The sequence below is a fragment of the Olea europaea genome, chromosome 4 (genome assembly GCF_002742605.1).
Source record: "Olea europaea var. sylvestris chromosome 4, O_europaea_v1, whole genome shotgun sequence".
Lineage (NCBI taxonomy): Eukaryota > Viridiplantae > Streptophyta > Magnoliopsida > Lamiales > Oleaceae > Olea > Olea europaea.
This window is the reverse complement of record NC_036240.1, coordinates 782,483-803,669: the sequence shown is the minus strand read 5'-3', so window position 1 is coordinate 803,669 and position 21,187 is coordinate 782,483. Positions and strand designations below refer to the sequence as shown.

Below are 21,187 nucleotides of genomic sequence, written 5' to 3'. Positions count from 1 at the left end.
ATAAAGTCAAACGAACATTTTTATTTTTTTTGGACAATGGAAACAAATTTCATCCCTAATGTCAATAAATTTTATCCTTTTAATTGACAATTTTCATGTAAATAATGTCAAACGAATACTAAAAAATACTTTCATTTCAACATTTTCCACGTAGAAAATTATATCAATCAAACACAATAATTTACAATTCTTAGGAAAACAATTTTTGGACAATTCAATTCCATGGAATTGATTTTTTTTTTCCACCCAAATTCCATCTTTACAATCAAACGGATCCTAATTGTTTAAAAGCTACTTTTCCGAAAAGTAGAAAAAGTAGGAATCACAGTTATTGCATGGGCAAACAAAGATTCATTCTCAACAACAAAATGAATAGTGTATGATGTTTCAAGATACATTCCGTACACAATAGTAATGGAACTAAACATGTAATGAACTTTTCAGTCATTTCCAGTACTGCACACCAACCTTCCACTTGACAAATAAATTCAGTGGCAGCTCATCTGTGTATATACATGGATCAACATCATACATGAACGGTAGTTAGAATCAGTATTGCTTTCGCAAAAGGTAATTCTTTGCTCAAACTTAAACATGAATGCATCTTGATGTAGATAAGCATATCACATCAAATTAATGAACTCCGTAAGCAATTGTTTGTCTAATTTTCATTGCAATTTTGAATTGGTTGAACCATACAGAATTAAGCTCACGCTACACTCACTCATCTCTTGCCGCTGGATCTAACCCAGCAGAAGGGCTATCAGCAAAATAATCTTGATGTTTGACATTCACACCATACTGCAACATAGATGACAAAGATCAAGTTACAATATCTGAAAAAAAAAAATTATATATAATACCAAAATGATCAGAGAACCATCTAAAGGTAGTTATGAGAATATGAACATCAAAACCAGGTGCTGCAATGGTTGAGTATTGTTCAAGATGCATAATAATACAAAGTTAAACACAGAACTAGCAAAAAACAGTATACATAGCTTAGAATTGAATAAACAAGCAATTGTCAAAACACCAAAATAACAGTCAAAACTTAATAGAGAAGTATCCCCCTTCAAAACACCGAAATATTTTTCGAAACTGTATGCAAGTAATTTCAGCAAACTTTCGAGCAAGCAATAAGCATCTTTCCGTTTGCCCATGCATCCAAAATGGTCAGAATCTGAAAATTTTGATTTTCCTCTTTATTTTATCTCCGAAAATTAATTTGAGGACTCACTTTATCTAAATCATGTCCTAGTGGACCAAGGATCTTCAATAACATTAATGAGACAGTGAATTTATTCATATACTTTTTTTTTCTATGTTATTGGTAATTTTGCAAGTCATTAGCCTCTATAGTTCTATTCAAAATTACATCATTGAGATGAGCAAAATATTATGAAATACTGTTTATTAGTTCACAAAGGGAATAGTAAAATTCATATCATGCCAAAAGATGGATCCTTGCAGTAATATGATGGATAAAAAATTATGACATCTACCTCCTGCAGTGCCTTGGAAAGATCCTCCATTGTCAATATTAGTCGCTTATCCTGTTACACAGAGGCATTAATCCTATTCATAACAACTTGAGATAAAATAAAGTACATTTATATTACCTTTTGCTGCTTATCTCTTTTGTCCTTGACGACAGCTGACTGCCTTGCCTTACACTGCCTGCATTGACACGGAGGAGAAAAATATTCCAAGAGCATCATCAACATAACAAATCAGAAACCAAAAGAACAAGTATTGAACAGTTTTAAGGAAGAATAATGAATGGTTAAATGCCAGCAAAAAAAGCATAACAAAATGTTAAACATTAAAGAAAGCCTAATTTTCATCTTAAAAGAGAATAAACAAATAGAAGAAAACAAGCACATACTGAAGAGCATCAGTTGCCACGTCAGCAACAAATTTCTGTGTAGCAACTGCCACCAGTCTTGTCCTACGACAATGAAACAGAACACGATAAACCAGAATGAGCTACGCATTGAGAAACAAACAAAGAACATGAAAGAAACACACATCAGCTATTTAAAAAATAAATAAAATGCATATTTTCACCTCAACTATCATATAGAGGGTCTTGGTTTAGCTAAGACATCCAAAACAAACCAACAAAAACAAGTCCACATATTCCAAAACTAAATATATTCATTAAAAACTTCACCAGATAATGAAAAATACACAGATCAATTTCCTTCTCACATAAACAAGAATAATACAGAATAATTAAATGCTGGAAACTAAAGTAAATGAAGTACCATTACAAGAAACACACATAATAGACAAATAAAAAGCAAATTCCACTTCCTTTTTTATTGATAACATTTTTCCCATCTGGTACAATTGATAGGCTTGCATATATACGCTTAGAGAGAGGCACGTAAATTCTCCAATTATAGGACACATCATATTCTTATAATAGAAATGAATCTAGTGAAGGTAAATACATAATCTGCCACCACTCATACACATCATAAAGATTTCCTAAACTTCATTTATTTCCCTTATATATTTCTAATATTATTCCAGTAGCTACAAAAAATCAAGGACAATACTGAAATAAATAACTACCTAAAAAATTTATTTAGCTATTATTTTAGGAGTAGATTTTGTAAAACTTTTTTTAGGGTCTAATACATAATCTGCCAAGACCAATACACATCATAAAGATTTCCTAAACTTCATTTATTTACCCTATATATTTCTAATATTATACCAGTAGCTACATAAAATCGAGAACATTGCTGACATAAATAACTATCCAAAAAGATAATTTAGGTATTATTTTAGCAGTAGATTTTTTAAAACCTTTTTAGGGTTTAATACTTACAATCGGACATCGGGGCACTGGAATCCGCTTTTCGCTAAATAATGCTCTACCAGTTCATCTGGAATCTATACCAATTAAAATTAAACATCATTACTATAACCTTTCAATTCATATGAATCTTTACTATAATCTTTCAATTCATAAGAATCTTTGTATGCGAATAAAGCATGTATATACACATGTAATCATTCTTACAGTGGGTGTATAATCCATCAAAGAAGCTAGAAAATCGGTGAGTGCAGCATCGTCATCGTGGCGTCCGTCGCTGGATTGCTGTTGGCTGCTCTGAGCGTTCATCTTCTCTGTCAGAAAGTTGGGGGCTGGATTTGAACAAGGGCATCTCTTAAATTCTGCAAAATCCTGTCTTAATTTTCCTAATTTGAATTAAGTCCTCAATCTATAGATTTAGTAGCAAATTGGTCATCTATCTATAAAATCTAGAATTTTGGCCCCAATCTTTCATTCTTTTGCGGAAATTGTCCAATTTATTGTCAAAATGCACATGTTGTGGTTGTGTGAGAGCACGAGTGTATCAACTAACTTTGTAAATTGTAATGAATTGTTTCGATTTTATCATCTGGAAGGAGTCTATCGAGTACAAATGTATCTAATCGAACATAGCAAACATGTAAAAGAAATAAAACAACTTTCTTTCTTAAATCTCAATCAAGTTTGGATGATTTAATCAGATAGGTATCTTGTAAACAGCATTGTTGATGCTATTGAATAAAAATATGCTATCTTATTTAGTTGTTTTTATTTTGATTGATACATTGGTAACAAAGACCTATTAACACATTTGGCAAAGAGTTGAACAATACTCTACTCGATATTAAAATGAAAATAAATAAATAAATAAAACAAAAGAGTCTGACATTTCGTTCATTATTTATAGTATCAAGTACCTCCAACTAACATGTCCCATCAGTAATAAACTTTAAATAAATGGCCATCCACTACTGCTATTTGCTAATCAGTTAAATATTCTACCAATATTTGTAAAAAATTGGCTTTGAATTGTCAAAAACTTAATGTTTAATAAATTTAATCACAATGTAAAGATCATCGAACGGCAGCGAGGTCTTCAAGTTTCCAAAAAACATTTATATTTCCAAATCGTTCGAACAAACTAGCCAGCATTAAGGGCTTCGAGCTGCCTTTTGAGATCTTCAAGGTCATCGACCGGGGTAGCGGGCTCCTCTGAGACTGGTGGTTTTTGAAACTCATCTGCACTTGGAAGCTCGTGGATGATACCCTCCGGCAGAGAACCTAAATATAAATGTTTTTTGGAAGTTAATCAAGAGAAGTAAACAACCAGCTAGGTTGCCAATAACACTTCGTAAAGAAGTCCTAATGAAAACATTCTGTTTTGACATGTTTGATATGAAACAAAGCATTTGGTTCATAAAAGCAACCAATGAAGTATTTCAAAGCGTTACATACTTGAACTTTTGTCCCTGAAAGAAAGCGTCACTATATCTTCATTTTTCACCAAGGATGTGTTATAAATGAACTTCTGTTTACCATACTCAATTTGAAAAGAAATACTTCCTCGACCCATTTGAATATTTTGTAACATATATCTACTCAAGTTTAACATGCACGTAGAGAGAGAGAACCTGAACTTATTCCAACATCTGAGCCTTGCAGATCAGTATCATCAACGACGCTTAATTACAATAAAGATAAAAAGAGTTATCAGTAGCCTCCCAAGAACATGAGGAGGGACTTGGCAGGCTACAAGAAGTAAAGAGGGTCTGGGAATGGGCAAGATAATTGACTCGGAGAGTTAGAATGCAAATGAATGTGCCATGAAGATTTATTAATCAGATTGATAATTATTGAGAAAAGGTACAGATGATAATAATGAGGCCCAAACATAAAAAATGAAAAATCAACCAAAGAGTTACCTTATGTTCCATTCATTATCTTCATGGAGGCACTTTGTTTCTGATGGTGCTTCTGCTTCCATCTTGGCTTTAGCAGCAGCATCCCTGGCAGGCTTTGCAAGAGCGTATTCTTTCTGCACAGTTGATGTAATATTGAAATGAAACAGCATAATACATATATTTCTGAAGAAAGGAAAGAACTCCTAAATCCAGGTCATCCTACCTGCCTCTCCAAACAAGCAGAATTAGAACATTGAGGATTTGGTTTCATTTCCATAGTTGGGAAGTAGTCTTTGAGGGCATTGTAACCCTGAAAACAAGTAAAACGAAAAATGAGACTTGATCTCACTCACACAGGATTATTCATGCATATTATACGTTCGTATTTACATAGATATACATATGGATTGATAGATACTAGATGTGTACATAGGTGTGTGGATGGTCCATAGCTTAATTTGAGGGAAGAGCATGACATAAGAAAGACCACCACGCAGAAAACTAAAAGCAAATCATTTAGAATATTTGGGTCGTAGCCCTCAAAATGATTAGAAAGTCATATTCACCACTTCAAAAAACCTCACCATGAAGACCTAGAAAACACCTCATATCAAACCTAGCCCCAACAGCCCCATGGAAAAGGACAAATCAGGCTCCATCTAGAAAAAGAATAGATACACATACAGGAAATGCATATCATGATAACATACATTACATCCATCTTTGAATTTAAATGCTCATGTAAATTACACACCCAACTTTACTTGTCCAATACTTCCATTGAGAGAATTATATGATAATACTTCATTTAAAGGCCTTCTAGGTGGTAAGATGGACAGACGTCGTCGTCTTGGGAAGTCTTATAAGAGGATAATCTTGTGTAAGGTTTGAGAGGTGGCAAAGAAGCTGGAGAAAATTCAAGTTGTGGGAAAAAGGTAGTCTTGATTTTTCATTTTATTTCTTATATATAGTGCTGTGTTACTTTACAAGACTGATCAAAATGGTGCTCCATTTAGGAATTGTCGTTAGCAGCTCAATCAATTGCATAGATAAATGTGGCCTCATCATAGGGAGTTCTATTTTGGGTGTAGATAGAGTTGAGTGTACTGTACTTTTTATTCAAAGATTTGCTGATATAAGTCAACAAAAAGACTTTCCCGTTCTTCAACATTTGGATCCACCATTTCACCCATCAAATTCTTTTTGACAAATGTTTAAAACTGAAAAATGAAACCAAAAATTGAAAATGCTTCCATGTAAACCCTATAAGAGATCAATTGAAGTTTCAACAAAACCAACCTATCCAGACTTTATTCAAAGATTTGCTTATAATAGGTCAGCCAAAACTCTTTCCCATTCTTCAACATATGGAACCACCATTTCACTCATAATTTTTTTCTGAGAAATGTTTGAGAAATGAAACCAAAAAATCGAAAATGCTGCCTTGAAAACCCTGTAAGAGAAGTGGCAGCTCATCTGTGTATATACATGGATCAACATCATACATGAACGGTAGTTAGAATCAGTATTGCTTTCGCAAAAGGTAAATCTTTGCTCAAACTTAAACATGAATGCATCTTCATGTAGATAAGCATATCACATCAAATTAATGAACTCCGTAAGCAATTGTTTGTCTAATTTTCATTGCAATTTTGAATTGGTTGAACCATACAGAATTAAGCTCACGCTACACTCACTCATCTCTTGCCGCGGGATCTAACCCAGCAGAAGGGCTATCAGCAAAATAATCTTGATGTTTGACATTCACACCATACTGCAACATAGATGACAAAGATCAAGTTACAATATCTGAAAAAAAGAATTCATATATAATACCAAAATGATCAGAGAACCATCTAAAGGTAGTTATGAGAATATGAACATCAAAACCAGGTGCTGCAATGGTTGAGTATTGTTCAAGATGCATAATAATACAAAGTTAAACACAAAACTAGCAAAAAACAGTATACATTTCTTAGAATTGAATAAACAAGCAATTGTCAAAACACCAAAATAACATTCACAACTTAATAGAGAAGTATCCCCTTTCAAAACACCGAAATATTTTTCGAAACTGTATGCAAGTAATTTCAGCAAACTTTCAAGCAAGCAATAAGCATCTTTCCGTTTGCCCATGCATCCAAAATGGTCAGAATCTGAAAATTTTGATTTTCCTCTTTATTTTATCTTCGAAAATTAATTTGAGGACTCACTTTATCTAAATCATGTCCTAGTGGACCAAGGATCTTCAATAACATTAGTCAGACAGTGAATTTATTCATATATATTTTTTTTCTATGTTATTGGTAATTTTGCAAGTCATTAGCCTCTATAGTTCTATTCAAAATTACATCATTGAGACAAGCAAAATATTATGAAATACTGTTTATTAGTTCACAAAGGCAATAGTAAAATTCATATCATGCCAAAAGATGGATCCTTGCAGTAATATGATGGATAACAAAATTATGACATCTACCTCCTGCAGTGCCTTGGAAAGATCCTCCATTGTCAATATTAGTCGCTTATCCTGTTACACAGAAGCATTAATCCTATTCATAACAACTTGAGATAAAATGAAGTACATTTATATTACCTTTTGCTGCTTATCTCTTTTGTCCTTGACGACAGCTGACTGCCTTGCCTTACACTGCCTGCATTGACACAGAGGAGAAAAATATTCCAAGAGCATCATCAACATAACAAATCAGAAACCAAAAGAACAAGTATTGAACAGTTTTAAGGAAGAATAATGAATGGTTAAATGCCAGCAAAAAAAGCATAACAAAATGTTAAACATTACCGAAAGCCTACTTTTCATCTTAAAAGAGAATAAACAAATAGAAGAAAACAAGCACATACTGAAGAGCATCAGTTGCCACGTCAGCAATAAATTTCTGTGTAGCAACTGCCACCAGTCTTGTCCTATGACAATGAAACAGAACACGATAAACCAGAATGAGCTACGCATTGAGAAACAAACAAAGAACATGAAAGAAACACACATCAGCTATTTAAAAAATAAATAAAAATAATATTTTCACCTCAACTATCATATAAAGGGTCTTGGTTTAGATAAGACATCCAAAACAAACCAACAAAAACAAGTCCACATATTCCAAAAGTAAATATATTCACTAAAAACTTCACCAGCTAATGAAAAATACACAGATCAATTTCCTTCTCACATAAACAAGAATAATACAGAATAATTAAATGCTGGAAACTAAAGTAAATAAAGTACCAGTACAAGAAACACACATAATTGACAAATAAAAAGCAAATTCCACTTCCTTTTTTATTGATAACATTTTTCCCATCTGGTACAATTGATAGGCTTGCATATATACGCTTAGAGAGAGGCACGTAAATTCTCCAATTATAGGACACATCATATTCTTATAATGGAAATGAATCTAGCGAAGGTAAATACATAATCCGCCACCACTCATACACATCATAAAGATTTCCTAAACTTCATTTATTTCCCTTATATATTTCTAATATTATTCCAGTAGCTACAAAAAATCAAGGACAACACTGAAATAAATAACTACCTAAAAAAATTATTTAGCTATTATTTTAGGAGTAGATTTTGTAAAACGTTTTTTAGGGTCTAATACATAATCTGCCAAGACCAATACGCATCATAAAGATTTCCTAAACTTCATTTATTTACCCTATATATTTCTAATATTATACCAGTATCTACATAAAATCGAGATCATTGCTGACATAAATAACTATCCAAAAAAATAATTTAGGTATTATTTTAGCAGTAGATTTTTTTAAACCATTTTAGGGTTTAATACTCACAATCGGACATCGGGGCACTGGAATCCGCTTTTCGCTAAATAATGCTCTACCAGTTCATCTGGAATCTATACCAATTAAAATTAAACATCATTACTATAACCTTTCGATTCATATGAATCTTTACTATAATCTTTCAATTCATATGAATCTTTGTATGCGAATAAAGCATGTATATACACATGTAATCATTCTTACAGTGGGTGTATAATCCATCAAAGAAGCTAGAAAATCGGTAAGTGCAGCATCGTCATCGTGGCGTCCGTCGCTGGATTGCTGTTGGCTGCTCTGAGCGTTCATCTTCTCTCTCAGAAATTTGGGGGCTGGATTTGAACAAGAGCATCTCTTAAATTCTGCAAAATCCTGTCTTAATTTTTCTAATTTGAATTAAGTCCTCAATCTATAGATTTAGTAGCAAATTGGTCCTCGATCTATAAAATTTAGAATTTTGGCCCCAATCTTTCTTTCTTTTGTGGAAATTCTCCAATTTATTGTCAAAATGCACATTGGGTGGTTTTGTGAGAACACCAGTGTATCAACTAACTTTGTAAATTGTAATGAATTGTTTCGATTTTATCATCTGGAAGGAGTCTATCGAGTACAAATGTATCTAATCGAACATACCAAACATGTAAAAGAAATAAAACAACTTTCTTTCTTAAATGTCAATCAAGTTTGGATGATTTAATCAGATAGGTATCTTGTCAACAGCATTGTTGATGCTATTGAATAAAAATATGCTATCTTATTTAGAGCCTGTTTGAGCCACATTATAATAAGAATGAGAATGAGAAATAGAATCGTTATGGACCCCACACCAGAGATAGAAATTCAAAAATGATGACTTGATGTGACGGATAATGGTCATATTTTTCATTTTAATGAGGTAAACATGTGACTCAAACAGAGGCTTAGTTGTATTTATTTTGATTGATACATTGGTAACAAAGACCTATTAACACATTTGGCAAAGAGTTGAACAATACTCGATATTAAAATAAAAATAAATAAATAAATAAAACAAAAGAATCTGAAATTTTGTTCATTATTTATAGTATCAAGTACCTCCAACGAAAATGTCCCGTCAGTAATAAACTTTAAACATTTCTAGGAGCCCTTTGCATGATGAATACCTGACTGTCGAGCCTCAACCGTGCCAAATGCAGGCTAGGATAGGACAGCCTTGGCCTAGGCTGCACCCGTTTGCCACCACTATACATGACGTTAACCTAATAATCCACATAAAATACAAGACGTCTCAAAGAAGGTATTCTAAGTAATGGAAGACAAAGGGCCCCAAAAAAAAAAAATAATAATAACCACAACTCATCTCCATGTTTAGATAGGTAAGTGGTCATCCACTACTGCTATTTGCTAATCAGTTAAATATTCTACCAATATTTGTGAAAAATTGGCTTTGAATTGCCAAAAACTTAATTTTTAATAAATTTAATCACAATGTAAAGATCATGGAACGGCATCGAGGTATTCAAGTTTCTAAAAACATTTATATTTCCAAGTCGTTTGAACAAACTAGCCAGCATTAAGGGCTTCGAGCTGCCTTTTGAGATCTTCAAGGTCATCGACCAGGTAAGCGGGCTCCTCTGAGACTGGTGGTTTTTGAAACTCATCTGCACTTGGAAGCTCGTGGATGATACCCTCCGGCAGAGAACCTAAATATAAATGTTTTTTGGAAGTTAATTAAGAGAAGTAAACAACCAGCTAGGTTGCCAATAACACTTCGTAAAGAAGTCCTAATGAAAACATTCTGTTTGACATGTTTGATATGAAACAAAGCATTTGTTCATAAAAGCAACCAATGAAGAATTTCAAAGCGTTACATACTTGAACTTTTGTCCCTGAAAGAAAGCGTCACTATATCTTCATTTTTCACCAAGGATGTGTTATAAATAAACTTCTCTTTACCATACTCAATTTGAAAAGAAATACTTCCTCGACCCATTTGAATATTTTGTAACATATATCTACTCAAGTTTAACATGCACGTATATACATGTGTGTGAGAGAGAGAGAGAACCTGAACTTATTCCAACATCTGAGCCTTGCAGATCAGTATCATCAACGACGCTGAAAACAAGTAAAACGAAAAATGAGACATGATCTCACTCACACAGGATTATTCATGCATATTATACGTTCGTATTTATGTAGATATACATATGGATTGATAGATACTAGATGTGTACATTGGTGGGTGGTTGGTCTATAGCTTAATTTGAGGGAAAAGCATAGCTTAATTTGAGGGAAAAGCATGACATTAGAAAGACCACCACGCAGAAAGCTAAAAGCAAATCATTTAGATTATTTGGGTCGTGGTCCTCAAAATGCTTAGAAAGTCATATTCACCACTTCAGAAAAGCTCACCATGAAGACCTAGAAAACACCTCATATCAAACCTAGCCCAACAGCCCCATGGAAAGGACAAATCAGGCTCCATCTAGAAAAAGAATAGATACACATACAGGAAATGCATATCGATAACATATATTACATCTATCTTTGAATTTAAATGCTCATGTAAATTACACACCCAACTTTACTTGCCCAACACTTCCATTGAGGGAATTATATGATACAACTTCATTTAAAGGCCTTTAGGTAGTAAGATGGACAGAGAGAAGTCTGATAAGAGGATAATGTTGTGTAAGGTTTGAGAGTTGGCAAAGAAGCTGGAGAAAATTTAAGTTGTGGGAAAAAGGTACGGTCTTGATACCAGTGCTGTGTTACTTTATTTCTTTTTCATTTTATTTCTTTTATACCAGTGCTGTGTTACTTTACAAGACTGATCAAAATGGTGCTCCACTTAGGAATTGTCCTTAGCAGCTCAATCAATTGCATAGATTAATGTGGCCTCAGAATAGGGTGTTCTATTTTGGGTGTAGATAGAGTTGAGTGTACTGTAATTTTTGTTCAAAGATTTGCTTTATATATGTAACAAAAAACTTTCCCATTCTTCAACATTTGGAACCACCATTTCACCCATCAAATTCTTTTTGACAAATGTTTAAAACTGAAACATGAAACCAAAAAATCGAAAATGCTGCCTTGAAAACCCTGTAAGAGTCAATTGAAATTTCACAAAGCAAACCAATCCACATTTTTAGATGACAAGACACAAGATTTAGATGCAATGAACCAGTCATCTACACATGCCTTCAGGGCTTCGGATCAATCCACTTATGGTAATTAGTTAAGGGTCAGACAGCACACATAAGAACCACATAAAATCGTTAGATGGTGTTCTTTGAAAATTTAGGATAAGTCATGTGATTGCCCAATAAGAAATAAGCATACAATAACAAATCAGCACAAAAAAATAAAAATTATTTTTGAACAGTATTCCCACATCTTATAGGTTTGTTGTTGATGTAGTGTGTGTGTGTGGGGGGGGGGGGGGGGGGGGGGTTGGGTTTGTCCAAGATTTACCAGATATGGGGTAACGTGGCCAAACTTTAGCAAATATTTAAGAGTATTTTGAACAAGAAGCCCAGGCAACAACTCCCTGTCAAGTCAAATAGATGGTCAGAAATACAATATTGAAAAATAGATTGTAAACCCTATATTTGAAGAGTAAGCAGCTGCTAACTTACCATCTAGTGGTCTAAAGATATATATAAAATGAATGCCATCAACAATGTGATAAAAATGTGATGCAGCACCAACTCGAGCAATTAATTGAATGTTAGAACAGATCTATGGGAAAGGTGGAATTGAAGGGAAGAATGGGGAAAGAAGAAGATTCTACAGTGAAGAAGAAAATAGGAAGAGAGAAGAAGAACGGGAAAGAGGGGGAATTTCGCCACAAGCCACCAAAATATTATTCATTCATCAACTAATAAAATTACATGGCAAAGTAAGTTTAAATAATAAAAACTAAAACCCTAACTAGACTGGGCTTGGACCGATGTGAGCCCAATAAGAATCCAAAACAAAATAAAGTCCACAAAATGAAATAAGGTTCAACTAGGAATAAATAAAAAGAGACTAGATGTCCTCATCAAAATGTTGTATAGAAAAATTGCAACTACACAATCTAATTCTTCATAAAGATAAGATATCACAAATTAAGATTAAGAAAATCATTTGATGATTGAGAAAACCATTAGATGATTGAGAGGTACAAAAATAAAAAAATAAAATTGAATCACAGGATCCGATTATTAATTCTGATTAATAAACCTTGAGAAAAAATAGGATAAATTGTCATTTCAAGTTGCTGAATCTTCATATTAACACAAGCCCAACCAAGAATATGGAAGAGGCTAAAAGAAGAGGCATACCATTGTAGTTGGTAAAGATGCAGCACAAACCCCTTCGCGCTTCAGTGTATGCGCATCAATTCCAGATGCTACAACCTAAGATGGATAGTTCCAGCCATTAAAGAATTATTCATTTTACATTATAAATTGCACATTAAGCAACATTTTTATTTATTTATTTATTTATTTATTTATTATTATTATTATTATTATTATTATTATTATTTTGTAGGCAAACCGCTGACAGTCTCTAAACAAAAGTGAATATTGAAACACGGCATTGTTATGATTAAAAATAAATCTAATCTACTTATTATGATAAATTGTCAAGCCCTGTTGTAATTTAAAAAAAGAAGAAAAACAGCTAGTATGAATCAAGTGCAATAACCATGTAGAGAAATTAAAGCAAGGATAATAAACCTACCAAGGGAGGCGCACATGCAAAACAGGCAGTTTTGCCTGGAATCAACAACTGTATATGACCTGAAACAGCATTTTCAGACACACCTGCACAAAAAGTGTTCATGTACATTCCACGTGAGGAATACTTGAGCAACTATTTAAATCATCTTTTTCACAAAGTAAAGACAGTTTATTGACATAAGCTAAAATAAGAGGGAAAAAAAAAAGCATAGCAAATGATTTAGGTGCTATTAGATTCCAATACTATTCAACACAATTGGCGCGTGTCGGTGTATCAAATATGCAAACCCTAAAAAGTTTCTCATATAAATTTAGCCCCTGTTTGAGCTACATTCTCTAAAAACACATTTTTTCTCCATCTCATTTTCAACCACTCTCTTAATAAAATAATTTTGTGCGTAAATCCAAAATTTTTACTTACTTTTAATCACACATTCTCCAAAAATCACTATTACAAGTTCATTTGTCACATAAAATGGGGCTCAGACAAAGCATTGATGTGCAAACTTAAACAAAATTATTGACCAGGGGAGCAAACAAAGTGGATGACTTATTTGCTACTAAGTCCCAAAACATGCACTTTGAGCTTACTCAATCCACATACAGGCGTGTATTCAACTAAACCAACAATTCCAATCCCATAATACAGCAAAAGCCAAGATATTCAAGTATGGAGGATTGCAAAGAAATTCGGTTGGCTTGCTTTTTAACATCCCAGTTCACTTGACATGATATTTTCCGCTTTGGGCCTAGCCAGCACAATTTTGTTCCTGAGCTTTCACCCAAAAGGCCTCATATCAATTAGGAGTAAACCTTTCACTTAAAATCAGTACAATTTTCCTTGCCAGGTGATGTGGGATTGTGGCTGCTACGACATGCTTCCCATGACCTTAGCTTAGAACAAGTAAAGGTACTATTTACTTTTTGGGAGAATGAACATTGAGATTTCTATTGTGTTCAGTGTGCAGGAACTGCAGAAGTAATATAGATCAACTAAAAGGTGTAGTTAAATTGATGTTATAAATATTATCAACACAATAACACGTGACAGATGCATAAAGAAATACACACATCTGAAATATAAAAATAAAAAATAAAAAAAATCTACGGAACAAGTCTCTTGAAAAATATATTGCCTTAGAAATCCCAATAAAATTGTTTTTGATTGAAGTTAGTACCTAGAAATTTTATCCGCTATAAGATGATTTTTTTATAAAATGTGAATTGTAAAAAGTTAAAATGTACATAGACTACAGAATACAAATTTCCAAAGCAGCCCGAGACAGCATATCATGTATTGAAAATTATTAGAGATGAAAAAATATGATGTGCACCCAAAATGACACACAGGTTTTACTTCAATTAAATCAAGCAAATTCAAGCACAATAGACTTCCCAAGGAAAAACCAAAACACAGGGCTAAATACATAATAGCCTGATAAATAGCTATCATGCAAGTGTTACAAAAATGCAACCCATATGCTCACAAGTCACAATAGGTTAAAAGAGAAGCAATCCATGCCTATGGCACTTGCTTGACCTTTTCTTCTTCCCTTTCCTATCTGCTAAGGGGAGAGTGCATCGATTTTATGTCATTATCTAATCTTCAGTACATTAGGTTAAGTGCAGGGGTTCAAATTAAATATAACCATAAGAAAACAAATCTCTACTGTTTGAAAGTGGAGTATGCTTTGATTCATTGCCCCTGTCAACCTTAAGAATACATCAGCAAGGGCATAAATAACTGTAAAGCATACTCTTCTCTTTCATAGTTTAAGCATAGATGAATCATTTGTGGCTATTCAAGTAGTAAAAAAACAAATAATGCCAGCTTCAAACCTTTCTGCCACTAGATCAAGGCTTCATTTATGAAATGAAGACTACTCTTGAGAATTGAGAAAACATGTCTTTTGTATATCTAATCACTTGTCTTATTACGGTTCTCGAAATAAAATTATGTTTGTGCTCACAATCAAGCAAAACAAGTCTCATACAGACACATGTAACAAATAGAAGGAACATCATGTTACTTACCAGATTCCATCCATGTCTGGTTCAACTCGTTGCAAGCCTGCAATGTGATATAATTTAGCTATAGAATTTAGTCATACAAAAGGAGAATGACACATCTAGTTTTCTACATTCTTCTCATATGAGAAGATTACTGCTCCATGTAATGTACGAAATTACAAGGCATTTAACCAAAACTACAGTGGATATTGTAAAGTTTCACAGAGAAATTTTTGCTCTTACCTGATTCACCACCATCCTTGCTTCATAATTATCTACACAGCTTAAAACAAGATCGACTCCACAACCATCTTTACTTGAGCAGAATGATTTATTTCTAAGACTAGACATAAAAGTTTCAAAGCCACGTACTGTTGTGATATTTAATGTATAGCTCTGAGAAACAAAATCAATTGGTCAACACTGCAGAAGCAAAAGAAAATAACATGAGAAACCAGACTGCGAGAGAAGGTGAGACTGGCAGAAAGGAAAAAATGATTGCCGAAACTTCACCTCAAGTACAACATCAGGATTTATGTCAGATAGAGTTTGGACAGCAGCATCTGTTTTTGTCAGACCAGCCTAAAGAAGGGAATATAAAATGTCTTGATACTATGTTTGAAAAAAAATATATATATAAATATATATTTACTCAACCCTGCAATTGCATACTGAAAGAGTTGGAAGAAGATAGCAAAAATTTTAATGTTATGCTTTCCAAGGTTTCTTGTACTATTTATTCAAGCTAGATAAGGTAAATATTTCCACACAGTTAACAACTCTTAAATTTCAACTGTCCTTTACTTCTTTTAACGAAAATTCCTGAAATAAGGTTTGTTTGGGTTTCATTTTCTTTTACTTAAATTTTACTTTACAAGAAACGAGGGGTGGAGGATAAGTGAATTGTACTTGTGGGTACTATGAAGTGTGTGGTCAAAATTAATATTTGACTTTGACAAGTAAAACTTAAGAAAAGAAAATGAAACCCAAACAAAGGCATAATACAGCTCAATAACCTAGCATTTTCCAGCAGTTCTTACACTTCTCCTAGTTTATGGCGTGACAAGTAAACTAACAAAGTCTATGAGTGAAAAGTTTAACAAGATTAATCAATAACAAATAAGTGAGGTTCAACTATTTCATGAAGTCAATGAATATAGTTGCCGAGAAATTCTTAAATCTCAAAATTTTAAAAAATTCTCTAGGAACACCTGCTTCGGACGAAAAAATAGCCGGTTCATGTTAGCTAACTCCACTGTGTCATAATCATACAACAGAAGGTGACCTATACCACACCTTGTTAACACCTCGGTAGCAACACTGCCAACACCACCTATACCCTGTAAAGGAATATAGTAGAATCTAAGCACCAGTTCAAAGTCTGCCCTTTCAGCATAGATACCAATACAAAGATTAAAGAAGATTATTAACCTACAGACTACAAGTAAATGCATTAGAGAGATTCAAGACTCAAAACTCAGACACTGGAGGAAGCCTGAAAGGCATCAATTGGTCTGATATATGTAAATATTCTCCATTGGTAAGTGACAGGTTATTGCTATTCTTGGCGAATGATTAACATTATTAATCATGAGCATTACAATTTAGGGCATAAACTTCTGAAAAATTGAATTCATAACAGAACAGAAGTTTAAAAAGAGAGGAGTTAGGTACAGACAACTATGGCAACCGAAAATTCCCGAATTCTTTCATAATTGTCCACAATACCCATTTTCTGAAGTGCCATTAGTCTACTGTAAGGATTGCTATCAACCACCTCAGCGTTCATATCCTGTAATGCAAAAAGGCATGCACATCTTATTGAGCTTATTGCTTCACCTGGATAGAGCATTTAACGATAAAATTTTTAACAAATCCACCCGATTTTTGAACGCTGCCCTGGCCCTATTGTCGTTGTCTTAGAAAGATGCTCAACACGTGATTCCATCTACAAACACAACACTCCAATATCAATTCACCACATATACAGTGAGACTTTATATGAACACATACAAATTGATATTTCATGATGTAGTTTTATGGTCATCACATATTGTTATTCTGGTGTCACGTCTCAAGCAATTAATGCTCGTAAATGATAAATCAGGGATTTTGACAAAATTGAAGCATAAGTTAAGAGGCTCTTGTTAAAACCTCAAATATGGCATGCCTTAAGCCGTGAGGTTTGAGGTTCTTTAAGGAAGACCTTAGATGACCCTCACCTCAAGGTGTAAGCCTCAGGCACTTCTTAAAACAATGCAATCTGCTAGCATCAAAATGTGCCACTGTAAGTATATATTCTATCCATTGTATGCTAATAATATTTTTAAACAAGGTCTTAGAATTTTGCCACCTTACCAACAGCTGCAACGACCAAAGCATTGGTCTGGCATGAGTAAAAATATGAAGGCAGCATGCATGGATTTATTGTACATTGACAATGTATAGGATATAAATTAACTATATGACAATGTATACAAAATTAACCAAGATATCTCCCACGGGAACTCCAATGGAACGTGGAGGAAAAAATTCCTTGTTTGTATATCTTCTCTCTACCCCCCAATTTGATAAGATTCCAGAGATAGCCTTGATTACTTTATTCCAGATATCTAAATTAATATTTACTGTTTTTGTTTTTTGACAACCAAATTCTGTTTGATCCTAAAATTTATTTCTGAAAGCAGAAGTATAAAAATGCCACACACTTCCAGTTCCATTTTCCGTAGTAATTCCAGTTCTAGGGCCCAAATTTAATGTCAATACAAGAGTAACAAGACCACCGGTAAAGATCCAAATAGTAAAAAAAATCATCATAGTTTCATATGAACATAAACAATTAATACTTAAATGAATACATTTTCGATCAGAGCGTACTGAGAGCGATCAGGCAGAGAATTTTTGAGAGTTTTGATATCACTCAACAACTCTTTCAGCTCCCCCTCCATTTTCCACCGTAGAAATTACAGTCTCTTAATTCAACTATAAAATTTCTGCGTGTGAAAAGATACAAAGAGGATTTGAAGCTTTTCAGCTCAAAATTGGAGTAAATAAAAAACTGTTTTACACAAATAAAGAAATTCTTATTAATACATATCGATGATCGGAATCTGGGATTTCTCTTTTTTCCATGAGAGATAAAAAGCCGGCTTGCTGTGACGTGAACGACTGTCTACAAGCGAATAAGAAGCCGCCACGCAGACAAAGGAAATCCTACTAATTTACAATTTTATTATTATTATTTTTTGAAATTTCAAGTATAATGTTCTTTACTCGAGTCCATATGAACAAGAGTTTCAAATATCTACAATAATAACACTGTTTTTAAGTATTAAAATGAAATGTTGTACTCTGTTTATATTTCGATGTAATATTATTTGCATTAAAAAAACCCATTGTTTTGTGCCATGCGGTTGAGTTGAAGGGCGACTCTTAGTGATGACAATTTACCTTATCCCGGTACCACCCCGCCCCGCCCTGAATGGGGCAAAAAAACCCACCCCATCACGGGCCGCAGGGCATCCCCGCCCCGAACCCGGCCCGTGAATTTTTTTTTTTATTATTAAAAGATTAGGGTTCAACTTGCTTCAAATAGAAGGATGTGACCTATTTTCTAATATCCTCAATTGTATAAGTCTTATCAAATTTGAATAATTTATATATACCATTTTACTACTTTGTCAAATTGATATTATATTGATAAAAACAAATATAAAAAGATATAACATGTTCAACTGAACAAATTTGAAAATCTATATATTGTAATAAATTAAAATGTGTGGGGTTACAACTTTTGTGACGATATCAAAGGAAAAAACACAAAAAATCTTGTTCATCTTAATAATCAATGTTGTGTACTAATAGCGACCATTATATTTAAGATTTGTCGTATTTACTTTGGATATTAACTTTGTCAACTTGAATATTATTTATATTTTATTGAACTCGAAATTAAAAAAATTGAACTTAAAATAAAAAAAATAAAAAATTAAATTAAATTAAATTAAACGGGGCAAAAAAACTACCCTGCCCCTCCCCGCCCCGTCGAAGGCGGGGCGGGGTGCGGGGCAGGAGAAACGGGGCGAGGACACCCAACCCCGAACCGCTCCGTTGCCATCACTAGCGGCTCTCATCACAAGAAAGCATGCCGTCTTGCCCTTCCTCAATTTCCAATGGTCTATTGTCAAAATTCAATCCAATATCAAGAGTCGATTTGAAACTTATTTATAATTCAATCTAACTCATTTCAAAAAAATGGACAGACTCGAAATTGTTATGATTTCATTGGGATCTTAAGAATAAGAATAAAAGATCAAATCAATCAAACTAATATAGTAACAATGACAATCACAAAAGAAAGAATAATTATTAAACCTCCACTCTTGCTTAAATGGCTAATCAATGAATTAACAAACATTTATATTGCCCTAAAGGGGAAGATTATAATATACTTTTGGCAAAGCATAGTTGATGTGAAAGCATGATTATTTATTGTTGGGCAACCCAAATCCTTATCTATGAAGAAGACATGGCTGACTTAAGAAATGAAATATGTCATATATTCACCCTCGCGTGGGAACAATCATAGTGCGCTCCCCCGCCCCCTTGCATACACTTTTTTCCCCATATCACATACTCACTTTAGTCGTGTCAATATATTTTGCACACAATATTAGATAGTTGTACAAATATATCGTGTAATATTTTTAATTTTTATTTTTGTACATCTTATTTAATGCGGCACAACATGACATATCAACATGATCATGTACACAACAACAAGATCATTCCGTAAATATATAAATTTAACATGATTGTGCATACAACAATAAGATTCTTCCATAAATATATAAATTATATGTCTAATCCATTTAATGAGCTACAATGGATGTGGAGTCTAAAATTGACATTTGTTGCTTGAGATTCAAGTCTGTTAGCTAAAAATATCTGTTAAATACATCTAGTTCTCAGTCATTTTTAAAATTTGTAAACTAGTTTTATGAGTTTGTATGATATTCGAATCATACTACAGTGACATAATTCTTGACATAATGTTATATGATACTTTATCATTAGACTGTTTTAAACACAGCCAACTTTTATTTATCTAACCACATCTTGCCAACATCCATTCTGTCACTCTATTTGTCAACTGACATAACCCATAATATTATTTGATATTCGACTAGTACATATAATTCGATTAGAATCTAAATTATACAAAAGATTATCTTCATTTTTGCTATAAAGTCCTTGTATTGGTAATTAGTTTAACAAAAGGAAAAAAGTAGAGTTGAGTATGCTTTTTTCGAATTAGTGGATGGTGATGAAATCTTGGGTCCATAAATTATACACACTATCTAGGATATGGTTTGGTGTTGCAATAAAAACAAGACAATGCTTGTCATTTCATTTCACGGCCATTTATACTTTATTCCTTCTTTCCATGCAAAACTTAGTTGTGCCATTATCAAAATGCTCCAAATAGAGAATGACAAGGGCTTGAAAAGATGGTGGTGGTGGTGGTGGTGGGGAGCTCTTCCCGGCAGAGATGGGGACATGAAATGGTGGTGCCGGGTGGTGCTTTCAAGCCCGCCCCACCCTTGGTCGACTTGCCGATTTCTTTATAGCTCCTCCATGGTGCCTACTAGAGCTAAAAAATTTGTAATTCTATAGAAAATATTTGATTATACATAAAATGTGTTGTGACTTTGGGTACAAATTTCTCATAATATATGATGTGATTTTTCCAAATGGTACAATATGAACAACTGATTATCCCATCATTTTATATTTTCGACACGGGTTATATTAAACTTTTGAAAAAATTTATATTGTAAACTTATACAATAATTAAAACATCTTGCAATTCGTGGATATCAATTTCAATAGAATATCACGCAATCAATCATTAATGACTTCATACAAGC

General features: G+C 33.4%; 2 protein-coding genes across 6 annotated transcripts; both read right to left on the bottom strand.

Annotated features, from left to right (window-relative positions):
* Positions 1–307: 307 nt before the first annotated feature.
* Positions 308–8,867, bottom strand: LOC111393180 (transcription initiation factor TFIID subunit 10). Of its 5 annotated transcripts, none has more exons than XR_002702369.1 (7): positions 8,743–8,867; positions 8,548–8,612; positions 7,594–7,656; positions 7,328–7,385; positions 7,211–7,261; positions 6,208–6,505; positions 308–503 (listed from the first exon to the last, which is right to left on the bottom strand). XR_002702369.1 is itself a non-coding variant. In XM_023018588.1 (7 exons), exons 1-7 carry the CDS (start codon positions 3,137–3,139, stop codon positions 500–502), a joined length of 420 nt encoding a protein of 139 aa, XP_022874356.1. In that variant the 5' UTR covers positions 3,140–3,162; the 3' UTR covers positions 308–499. The 5 variants fall into 5 exon arrangements, 4 of the variants coding, with proteins under 4 accessions (XP_022874356.1, XP_022874354.1, XP_022874357.1 ...); XM_023018588.1 differs by lacking the exons at positions 6,208–6,505; positions 7,211–7,261; positions 7,328–7,385; ... (1 more) ...; positions 8,548–8,612; positions 8,743–8,867 and adding exons at positions 725–801; positions 1,506–1,556; positions 1,623–1,680; ... (1 more) ...; positions 2,843–2,907; positions 3,038–3,162; XM_023018587.1 differs by lacking the exon at positions 308–503 and adding an exon at positions 6,195–6,207 and having other exon boundaries at positions 6,429–6,505.
* LOC111394021 (ubiquitin-like modifier-activating enzyme 5) lies at positions 3,695–18,418 on the bottom strand. Its single transcript, XM_023019812.1, has 15 exons — positions 18,135–18,418; positions 17,484–17,520; positions 17,138–17,205; positions 16,936–17,074; positions 16,469–16,597; positions 15,771–15,839; positions 15,501–15,653; positions 15,282–15,318; positions 13,249–13,331; positions 12,846–12,920; positions 11,992–12,063; positions 4,955–5,041; positions 4,753–4,865; positions 4,462–4,511; positions 3,695–4,111 (listed from the first exon to the last, which is right to left on the bottom strand). The coding sequence occupies exons 1-15, from the start codon at positions 18,203–18,205 to the stop codon at positions 3,972–3,974; spliced, it is 1,323 nt and encodes a 440-aa protein (XP_022875580.1). The 5' UTR covers positions 18,206–18,418; the 3' UTR covers positions 3,695–3,971.
* Positions 18,419–21,187: the final 2,769 nt, after the last annotated feature.